This window comes from Poecilia reticulata, linkage group LG1, assembly GCF_000633615.1.
Source record: "Poecilia reticulata strain Guanapo linkage group LG1, Guppy_female_1.0+MT, whole genome shotgun sequence".
NCBI lineage: Eukaryota > Metazoa > Chordata > Actinopteri > Cyprinodontiformes > Poeciliidae > Poecilia > Poecilia reticulata.
The window spans coordinates 13,895,890-13,907,514 of record NC_024331.1 but is presented as its reverse complement, the minus strand read 5'-3'; the positions used below and the strand labels follow the sequence as shown (position 1 = coordinate 13,907,514).

Below are 11,625 nucleotides of genomic sequence, written 5' to 3'. Positions count from 1 at the left end.
AAAATTAAATGGGGTGGAAAAGTGTATGCAATTTGTAGCTATTAAAATTCCTGAAACCTGAAAACATGAAGTTGTTTGGAGTCCAATCATTTACAAAGATATGCTAAACAGCTCATTTTGTGTTGGCTCCATTATTTTTTAATAATGGAAAAACAAAAGAACATTTGTTGTTACTACATCATCAAAGCTTATTTATCTTAACATTTCAACTTTACCGGAGCTTTTTGTTTCATATTAGACAGTTTGTTGTATAAAAAGCCATTTTCAACCAGCCCTGGACTCTGGGGACATCCATTGTTTATTCTCTAAACTTGGCTGAATACAGTAAGGGCTTTAGAAGAAACGATAAAATGTCTTGTTGCTGCTGTTGAGCATAGATTGAGGAATATTTCTGGAGGAAAATGTACAACAATGCACATAGAGACATGATGTTTTTTATGTTTTGGTTCTACATTGTTCTTAGTGCTGTTTAGCACATAATTGATCATTTTTGGGACTGTATCATCATCATCATAGTCTTCATCATCAACCACAACGTCATTTATAATGCGCTTTAACGCCAGCCACAGCTGAAACAAATTTATTTTGGAAAGACACATTCTTGTTTATAAAAAAGGACGTTTGATATGGATCTACTGTTTCATTCTGTTTTTTGTATGAATCCTCCAATTTAAAAAGTTTGTTGCTGTACATTTTTAGTACTGGATATCCACAGCTTTACATTTTCTGAACCAAGACCCAAAATTACAGTATTTTATGCCTATATATCTAACTATTAATCCACTTTAGATATTAATGCAAAAGCCCAATACGTTTTGCCTTGAATTTCAATTGTAACCTGCCGAAGTTATATTATATTTTTGGGCCTACGTGTACTTTCGTGCTTGTTGCTAGGATTTGTTGTACATATTCTGTTTAAATAAAGGTTGGGGGGGAATGAACGCAGCCTTCGTTTACACGTTGCTAAGCAACAGTACAGCCCTTTGAAGCTGCTTCGAGTTGAGTAAACTCCCACAGTTTTTACAAACTAGGTCCAAAATTAGCGTAAAAAATGTTGTCTTTTGGTCCAAACGTGAGACTGTCACTGCAGGAACAGAAAGCGGAGCTTCAAGATAAAATTCAACTGCTGGGTAAGTTTGTGACTTAACTGACGGTTTTGGGTTTTCAGCTGTTTTCATGTTTGGTACTAGCGCTGCTAGCTTACATTGACGTCTTACTTTTAACGGAGCTTTAGGCTAACTTAAAACGTGAATGACTACAGTGCTTACATTTCTTTGTTGCTGCTATTATTAAATGTGTCCACTAGAGTGCGAAGGGACTGCATTTTATGAGCGTTCTCAGTCCGTTATCAAGAAGAACCATGAGATCATCCTCCAACTGAGGCCGGCGAACCAGAAGCTGCACAAAGAACTGGCACAGGTCATCCTTTTACTAAGATGTATCCTATTCATCAGTCTTAAACATAAACTCAGTTGTTCTTTTCAGTGATTATGCTGTGCTACTGAGAGACTACATCTTAATAAATAAATTATTTCTTTCATTATTTCTTTCATTTGTGCTTATTTCTAGTTTAGTTATCCAGAAGCACAATGTCAGCCATTTGATTTCAGTTTTATTTACCAATCGATACAGGGAACCCAGCAAGCATCTGGGAAAAAGTTGCTAAACTAAAACTGAACTTTTTGACAATGTGCAAAAGAAAAATTAAGTCTGCTTATTATCCTGAACACCACATCCCTAGCATGAAATACTGGGAGCAAAAGACTTTATAGACTGACATGGTGGTTTACCTTCCAGCAATACAACAACCCTAAGCAAATAGCCAGAGCTACAATGTCAATTTTTTTTTTAGATTAAAGCATATTCATGTGTCAGAACTAATAGGCCTAGACAAAGTTGAAACCTATACCCAATCTATGGACAGACTTGAAAGTGGATGTTTGCAGACGCTCTCCGCTTCTCCTGACTGAGCATAAGCTATCGTGCAAAAGAGATGTTGAACAAGTTCTACATGTCTCTAGCCAGTTCAGACATACTGTAATGAGACTTGCTGCACAAAGTATTTTGTGCTTCGCTCATGTAAATTTGTGCAGTATGTGGTTAGAACTAGTTCAAGAAGTGTGGATGCTTGTGCGAATGTATAAAATGCTAATAATTTTTTTTAACAAATTTCTGTGTGTTTTAAATTAGGTTGAGCAACACAACTTGTCAAAAGAGGTGAGAGGCAAAGTTTTTGTTACTAATAAGTACGCTTGATAGGTGATATTTCTGGTTTCAAAAACATCTAAGAGCTGTTAAATGTTTTAAATTGTGCGTTGTGTTTGCCCGTCAAAAACTGCTCTCTTTTTTTTTCCTCAGAAAGCAATTTCAAAACTAGAGCAAGAGCTGTTGTTCCGAAGAAGACGTCTCGATGCTCTAACCCACACCACCCTAAAGTACCAGCAGCGCCTTGATGAGCTTAGAATGGAAGAAGAGAGAAGGAACGAGGATCAGAGCAAGACAGCTGCATCCGCTGTAACTTGGGAGTTTGATCTAGAGGAAGACGCAATGGTAGTTTACCCTCTGATCTCTAAAAACGTGTCAGGCTTTAAACACTAGCGATGGTTATCGGCTTTTAATCAACTGAACTAGCCGACGTTCGTAATGTTCTTTGCGATATTCATTTTGAATACATTGACATTGCAGCTATTGTATATTAGCAACATACTCCTTAGATCTACTAGTGGGATTATTGCTTGTTTGTGGGCATCTCCTCAGAATTTTCGTATGCTGGAGAACCGTCTGGATAAATTTCAGTTCAAGTGCAAGGAGGCTGAAAAATGCAGGAAGATCAATGTGAAGCTCAAGGCACAGATGCAGGTAGGCAGATGATGATGCGCCTTCTTAACGACACACTTTCTGTTTTGCCCTGTTTACGTGCAGTTGGTCATTTTTGACAGCGATCCTCATTAGCTGGAAAAGACACGGTAGGGAAAAAAGCTGCTCAACCGACCTGGCCCTACGTGAGAAAGTAATTGCACCCTTGGCAACAATAACATAGCAACAAAAGTACCACTCTGGAGTTGACGCTATGACCGGGGAAGTGAGGCCTGCAGTTCCTTAGATATTCTTGGTTCCTCTGTTGTCTCCTGGATACATCACTTGTGACCTAATTATGATAAGTGGGTCACTCCAGTGAACGTGTATTATTATTTGCATTTAAAACCATAAAAATGTTATTTATACAACTTTGTTTCTCATTTATTCATAAATTCCTTGCAATCGGGGTGTGAGGGATTACTCACACTCTGTAAGATATTTTAGCCTACTTCATGTTTCCAACCAGGTTCTATTAAAGTGATTTCTTGTTTCTACAAGTCAAGTATTAATCAATTCAGTTTGAGTCAGGTAAACACATTCATTCGTATTTTAGTAAGGACAGGATTTCACGAAGGGCCATAGCTTATTTTTTTTTTTTCCAAATTAATGAGATCATTATTTAAAGATGGCATTTTGTATTTATTCTGGTTGTTGTTTAGTATCAAAATATATTTGATATGAAACACCTGAATGTGAGAAATAAGCAGAAACATAGGAAACCTATAGGGTGCGACAAATAGTCCCTTATGAATTACCTGCTTGACAAGAAGCTCATTCGTTCATTGTTTGGTCTGTGGTTCATATTTGTTAAGACTTTAATCATCACAACAAAGGATGGGTAATGTGCCGCTCTGGAGAGCAAAGAGGTGCTTTTAATGTAGGACTAGTTGCTAAAGGTGAAAGTCCACAGAAGTACAGTACTTCCTGACCCAGTTTGTTGATTATCTGTCTGAATAATAAAAATGCATAGTCACCACAGTAACACCGTGTTCTGTAAATAATACCATCTACACTCCCTGAGCGGCTTTGTCAGCACCACAATACATGAGGAGCTGATACGTCCAGAGCAGGGAGGCTGAATTCCTGGGCTTGAAATGAACTCTAATACATTATTTAATGCCAATAAGATGTTTCATCGACTTTTTCTAACCAAACTTCTCACCTCAAGCTTTTAACTTCCTGTCTGGTGTTTGGGGATGTTCCTTCAATATTTCCACATTATGTTCTTTTCTCAGGATCCCGTCTATTTTCTGTAGTGCACCAGTCCCTCGCAAAGCCGAGCATTTCTCTTTTATTTTCTCATGACGGCAAACGAGGAAGCTGGATGTTTGAAGTGTTTTCCTAAGACGTGCCCAATGGAGTTCCTCTAAATTAAGCCAATCAGAAGCAAAGCCAGGATCTTATGGGCTTCTGAGCTTAAGAAATTTAAAAAGTTCTCTAATAACTGATTTCTAATTCAACTTTTAGCAAACATTAGCAGTCCTAGCTGTCATAAAACAGGCACAAACTGTCTGATTTAATATCAGATAGTGAGAAACAAATACTTTTATGTTTTTTTTTTTGTTTTTCATTTTTTCAGAATGAACCATCACAGACTGGACTTATTCTTATAACAAACCAGATACTTTTTAAAATCTTTGTCACAGAGGATGTCGAGCTTTGAGTTTATCAAAGCGATAGTAATTTAAGCTCTTCCTCAGATGTATTAATATTTCATTGATATTGTAACAAGTAATTATAGAAATTCATATACCATTTTATTAACATCAATAACTTTAATACCAAAATTATGCTCCTCACCTGTTGTTCTTTAACCTCTTCTGTTGTGGGGTCGTTTTAGTCAACTGTTTTTGTGTGTGTGCGCGCGTGTATTTGGATTAACAAAATTTTCAAAGTATTTGTTAATTCAAATTATCTCTTAATATTTGAGAGGTTATCTTCTATTTTCTGTAATTTTCTGTAAATCGTGGAGTTTAATTGACTTGCATATGTTTGTTACTTTTTATCCTTTTTTGTTTTGTAATGATTAGAGGACCTAATTGTTCAAACAAACTGATGAGGTGAAAAGCCACTAAGCTATTTATTAGAAATCTAAGACTGTATACATTCACATTTCACATAAGGAGTATTATTGTTGAGGATTTAACTTGACATGATAGGATTTGAAAATGAAGTATGTGATGCTTTCTCTCTTTCTTTCTTTTTTTCAAATGCTACCCTCCTTTCTTGCACTTTGTTTCCGCATGGTTTCATGTGGCTTTTCCATTTCAACCAACCAGGATGAGTTTCGGAGTTACGGAGCACAGATCGACAACTTAGAAAAGGAATTGCTGAAGTACAGACAGGAGCTTCACAACCTGGAGGGCCTAAATATGGAGGCTTACATCTCGAAAACAACTACCGAGGTGAACCACCGAATGTATCCGGAAAGATATTAATATATTATTCTCTCTTTGTCCAAAATTTGTTTTTCACCTGCTTAAGAGTGATGATTTTCTAACATTTATCAACGTCAGCAAATACGTTTTTGGTCAGATCATTTTATGACACATTTTTGCCATGTTGAATTATTTAATTAGCTCCCTGGTCCTTCTTGTTTTTAATCTTTTTAACCGTGTGTCTCTGTCTGATGTCCATCAGGCTGAGTTACACCAGCTGGAGGAAGAGCTGTTGAAAGAACACAAGGAGAGAGAAGGTAACATAGCGAGATTAAGGCAGAAAGCTGATCAGCGCAAGGTTCAGACTGAAAAGCCTGACAAAAAGGTGAGATGTAAATATTCTTTACCTCGGGAGAATGGTCCCATTAAAAGTCATTCACTGATTTAGATTTAGATGCAGATAAGCTTAGTATATACATTTTTTTAAAAGTTACTTGTCATCTAAGCATAAGTGATTTTGGTTTGTCCGCACTAGGGCTGGAGCAATTAATCAAATTAATTGTGATGAATCAATTGTTGAAATAATCGCCAACTAATTTAGTAATCAATTAACGGAGCAGGCAGGTTCAAAAAAATGCCGCTTTCTAAAAGAACAACACTCTCAGACCTTCAATTAATCCAAAACTTTGCCAATAATGTATGCATTTAGCATTTACGATAAAAAATATATATATTCTATCAGAACTCCTCAAGCGGCATTTTTAACCTCACCCGATTCAAATTCTGTTTTAAAAAAAAGACCTATTAACCAACCTCGTGATATTCTATTGCTAATTGGTTAATCGATAGATTAGTGTTACACTGTGCTGATGTTGAGTCAAGAAGAAAAGGTTGAGCTTTTCACATGTTGTTAGAATTTTTTTTTGTAACCTGCAGAAGCGTCCTTTGCTACAAATAATCAAGCGTACACTAAAGGAACGCTATGTTGTTGCATTTTAGGTAATAAAATGTTTATTTTCCTTTTTTTTAAAAAGACATTTAAATATTTGTCTATTTGGCTATTTTAATATCTAAATGGTAAATGGACTGAACTTATATCCGTATATTGACCCTGGTTTTCTGCAGGCTCAGAGAACAGTTCTGGAGGCAGATGACTTGGATAGCGAGGCCCAGCAAAGCACCAGGGTCGTACCTGAAGAAGAGAAAGTCAACCCCATCTTTGAGGAGATCTTGAAAAACCTCAAGGAAGCCACCGGAGTCTCAGATTTGCAGGTATAAATGTTAAAAACAAAACAAACAAACAAAGAAAACACTGTAAACCTGACAAAAAAAACCCCAGATTCATGCATGCTATTCTTTTAATCTTCCATGTCATCCACGCAGGACGTTTTGGAGCATTTTACCTCAGAGAAGGAGAATTGTGAAAGTTTAGAGAATCTGAAGAAACAGAATGAAGAGGCCCTGGAGAAGCTGAAGGAGGAGAAGGAGCTGCTTAGGCAACAGTTTGATAAAATGAAATACTCTGGGGAGGCTAAGCTGTCCAGGTGCAACCGATTCACAAGAGATCACTCACCTCGTTTATGTTTCTCCTCATTTAAACGACCTGTGCTTAAAAGACTTTGTTAAGTGGTTCTCTGTTTTTTCTTTTTGTTAGTAAGATAAAGAAGTTGGAGGAGTGTGAGCAGCAGCTGCAGGATCAGCTACAGAGACGTGACGCAGACGCAGAGCGCCTGGCCAACAACGTGAAGGCCCTCGGCGCCATCAGAGCCGGAGTTGAGCACCTGGCAGGGAAACTGCAGGACATCTCTCTCGTAAATCACAGATGCCACTCGACTTTTACGTCAACCTTTCGGCTAACGGTGCAGTTCATTTTTGTTTTGATTTTGTGCCTCTTCCAGAAGGAGGCCAAACCTTTCAAATCCTTCCCAACTTCAGACGAGTTTGTGCTGGAGCTTTTGAACCAGTGTGGCACAAAACTGTGGGTCTTACTAGAGGAACTTGAAGGGAAGGACATGGCCTCTGTCATGAAGGAGATAGAAGAAGATGAGGTAAGTGTATGACTATGTCACAGAAATAGTCGGCACTTGGGAAACCATTTTTCCCTGTACGAAAATAAACCTGCGTGGCAATTCTTGAGACTGTTTAAGACAAATCTGTCTGGGAGGAAAATCAGATAAGGCGATGACCAAATTTGATTAGAGTTGCTGATGATGCACCGTTGAATCACTCAGGTCTGACTGGTTAGTTTGCCTAAACTTCCAATTCAGGGACCAGGTTTCGTGTCAAGATTCATAAAACTAGCAGGTTTTTAGTTATTAACGTTAACGCCGTCACAAGGAAAGCTCCACATGCAGCTCTTTTCTGAGGTAGTCCTAAGTATCTGAGCCTAAGTTACAAGCTTGTGGTTCCAGAACAGTTTTGTTGTTTTATTCGGCTATAATCAACAATATATCCACAACAAGATCGACACTGGCCCAATAAGTAAATTTGGGTTGATATTAACGACACATGCTTATTTCCGTTTTGTCACCACTTGTGTTTCAGGAAGGGGGTGGGATGGGGTTGGCCATGTTTAGTTGCCCTGTCATGTGACAGTGATTGTGATGCAGCACAGGAGTAAGGCATCTGGGTCGCTTTTGCATGGTGTCAGAAATGTAGAGAAATATATATGATATATGTCGTAATAATATCGGGCTGTTGGATTTAGCTCAAATGTAATATAGGGTCGATTCATATAATTTATCAGGTCATAAGACAGAAAGCTCACGGTATCATTTTGGGGTCTTAACCTTCATTCTTATGTTGTCATTTGTAAGGCATGTTGGATAAAAACATCTCCCAGTCACTAGAGTAGATGAAATCCCAAAATTCTCAAAACATGTATGATACTGAATACTGAATACTAGTTTTCTGTAATGAATAAAGTCTGATTAGTCTCAAAAAGGCTGCTTTTACAGAAAAAGAAAGCTAAAAACAAATTCAAAACACCTGTTTTTTTTTCCTACTTCAACATTATTTGCAGTTCTTCACCACGATTGAAGGGAGGCTTCCCAAGACCAACACCAAAGTGCAACTGCCATACAAACCAGTAAAGGACATTGGCAAAGAAGGTGGGTTGTAACAATCCACACAACCACTCACACTCGCACACACACACACACACCATGTAAATGTCTCTTTCTGTCCATGCTTGTGTCACAGAGAGTGAACTCAGAGAGGATGAGCTTGACATCATATCACGAGATGCCCTGAAGCGTCAGTCTCAGCTCATCATTGAAAACAACTTGAGCAAAAAGCCTTGGAAAAAATAAGTCCTGATCCAAAGTAACAAGAACAACACAAAGTGTTGCACCACTGTGAAGTAGAAGGAAAATAACACGTGGTGAGGCTGTTTTTCCAAATAAAAATGTGAGAAATGGCGTACTCAGAAGAATATTCTCAAGTCGGATAAGGCTGCATGCATAATTATTGTATGTAAAGGAAAACTAGCACTGTCACAACACACAATCCTCACACAGTGTGAAAAGCATTGACGTGAGAGTCATAATCATCATGTCCAGCAGGGCCAGAGAAGCTGGTAATGTAGCTAATACATGGCAATCCTCCATACCCTCTAGCGGGTAAACAATGGTTACAGGGGCAGTATTATGTAAACAAATTAAACGGAGCGTTGCTTTGATTCATTCATGAGAAATCCTTGACTCTCCCATGGCAACCATTTTGCTTGCAGAAACACGTGGTTTCACAAAGCCCCACCTTTTCCTCGAAGCTCCTCCCCGGAGACACGGTTTCCATCTGAGTTTTTGCCTCAAAAAGCCCCGCTCCCCCACAGCTACCCCAGTCAGCAATGTGAAAACACCTGGTGGGACTGCGGTTCTGCTGAGCTTATCATAGGAACTACTTTGAAGGGAAGCATTGGGAAAAATGTTGAAGACTTAATGGAGAAGGTGCTCTATTAGGCGGCGTGACGGAAAGAGCAAGAGCTTGTTAAAGAGACGGTGGCACAATTTCAAGGCGTTAAATTGCAAAGTCAAATTTCTTTTAAGTCAGGTTTGATGTACAACTGAAAGTTGCATAGTTATTTGATTGTGCTATAAAATGTCACTATGTGCATGGAAAATATATAATACTGCCCCTTTAACAAACAACCAAAGGTGCAATAGAATCCTTTATATCCATTGTAAATTTGTTGCAAGACTTGACAAGCACTGTTCACAAACTCTCCATCTCTAATCTGTCTGAGCCTGAGCTATTTCACAAAGAAAAATAGACAGAAATTCAATCGCAATGCCAGCATTGTGTCTGAATTTCTATTTGTCTTTTACATAACCCAAAAGATTTGTGACTATATTTGCAGCAAAGGTGGCTCTACAAAGAATTGACTCTAAGTTGCTGAATGCAAATGCATGCCACATTTTTAAAATTTTTATTATGGTAAAAAAAATTCTAACTATTCACTAATTTGCGTAGGTATCACATTAAATCCCAGTAAATTGCATTGGAGTTTGTGGTTGTAGTGTAAAAACAAAGGGAAAATTTTCAGGAGTTAAAATGTTTCCGTGACAATTCAGTGTGTTAAACATGCCTCAGTTGCTATAAATACAAAAAAAAGTCTAACAAAAATGATTAAAAATGTTATTAATTAATGATTAAAATTTAATTAATTAATTAAATTAATTATTAAAATGATAATTAATGTCTCATTGTACATGTTGGCATCGTCACCGAAAATCATCAGTTGTTAGGTGATCCTCATTAAATGATCTGTGTGTGTGTTGTCGTGTCAGCTTTGTTTTGACATCAGCCGTGTGCTGCTGAGGGTGTTGCACCAACACAGATACTTCCACCTATCACCAGGCAACATTTCAGCCATTGCCTCCCGGGAGTCAACGACAGAAGGTTGCTCCAACTTATGAATCCTTTCACGGTGAATAGAGTCAAGTTTTGAGGACTTATTTGTCCTCTTTTTTTTTGCTTCTAGTGACTGAAACCAGTTCACTGTGAATACTCTAGGTTTCAAATTGCAGATATGACGCCGCAGAGCCACGAAAGCCTACACCTATGACATATTCAGACTCTATTGTTCATTGGGATGAATCAGAACCCTCTGGTATTGTGCATGGTTACATGCAACACGTCAGGCTGAGTACTGCAGATGCAATTCTGAGAATTCACGTGTTGTTAGAGCCGGCTCTTGAACATCAGGCGCTCACCTTTGTTCTCTGACCTCGCAAATGTCTGACCTATGCCAGAGGGGATTTCTGTTTTTAGTTGCAAAGCAAACGTCTTACACATAGACCCAGCAGCTGTGGCCAAAGAAAGCTTCGATCCAAGTAGTTCAACAGGTGCCTGGTTCTCTTTGTGTGTGTGTGTGTGTGCGTGCGTGCGTGTGTGCGTGCGTGCATGCGTGCGTGTGTGTGTGTGTGTGTGTGTCTGTGACGTAAGGAAGGTGACAATAAAGCAGCTGTGGTGTAATGTTCGCTCCAGTTCTGTTGTTATTTTCCTTTTCTAAAATTAGTTTCTCCAGAGTTTGTGTTTCGTTCGTCTTTTGTGCACTCTTTGTTTGATCCTGCATTCGTAGGTAGTCAGGCTGGCAAAAGGTAATCCAAGCTACTGCCAGACCTTGTGAAGAGATGTTAGATGTATTCATTTAATAAAGAATTCTGTTTATTTATTTATTAAATGTACAATTAAATAACAAGTCATTATTTGCATTCATCGTGCGTTCATCTCAGAAATAATTATTTAGGTATTAATGTATTTATTTTCCAGCTTCTGTCACCTGTGGCGGTGTTGTCCCTGCCTGCAGACGGACAGATAGACATGCATGATGTGCTGCAACACAAGACTTAATAATTACATAAAGACACTTACTGATTTACGCTTTCAACACATAATTAAGTCAAATTTTGATCAAATATTTGCACATTCAGTTATTTATGTTTTAACTTTCAAATGATTATTCATGAATGTTTATGTAATGTTTACATCTCCAATCCCTATTAACATCACATGTATGAATATTTATTTAATCATCAATTGATGTTTTGAAATTGAAGTTTTTTTCACCTAACAGGAAAGAACTGCCCAGAACAGTGAGATATGTATTCATATCATAATAAGTACAGCTCCTACTTAAATGTTTGCCAAGTTCATTTTTAAAATGTGTTTTGTAATTTAATTGGACATTTGAATGTATTATTGTTCCGACATTATTTAAATGATCACATATTTATTTTATGAATGTATTTGTTTAATTATGCCGCTTTTTACACTAATGAGAAAAAACAAAGATTCACCCTTAAAAAAACTAAATTAAATATTCAAAATATAAACGGCACAAGTGCATAAAAATAAACGAGGATATCAGTAAAGGATAAATTATCAC

General features: G+C 37.7%; 1 protein-coding gene across 1 annotated transcript; it reads left to right on the top strand.

The window, feature by feature from the left end:
• The first annotated feature begins 939 nt into the window (after nt 1-939).
• On the top strand, nt 940-8,717 carry odad3 (outer dynein arm docking complex subunit 3). Its single transcript, XM_008408789.2, has 13 exons — nt 940-1,130; nt 1,307-1,419; nt 2,191-2,217; nt 2,359-2,550; nt 2,758-2,859; nt 5,139-5,264; nt 5,500-5,622; nt 6,363-6,509; nt 6,621-6,781; nt 6,892-7,048; nt 7,136-7,285; nt 8,260-8,347; nt 8,439-8,717. The coding sequence occupies exons 1-13, from the start codon at nt 1,052-1,054 to the stop codon at nt 8,546-8,548; spliced, it is 1,575 nt and encodes a 524-aa protein (XP_008407011.1). The 5' UTR covers nt 940-1,051; the 3' UTR covers nt 8,549-8,717.
• The last annotated feature ends 2,908 nt before the right edge of the window (nt 8,718-11,625 follow it).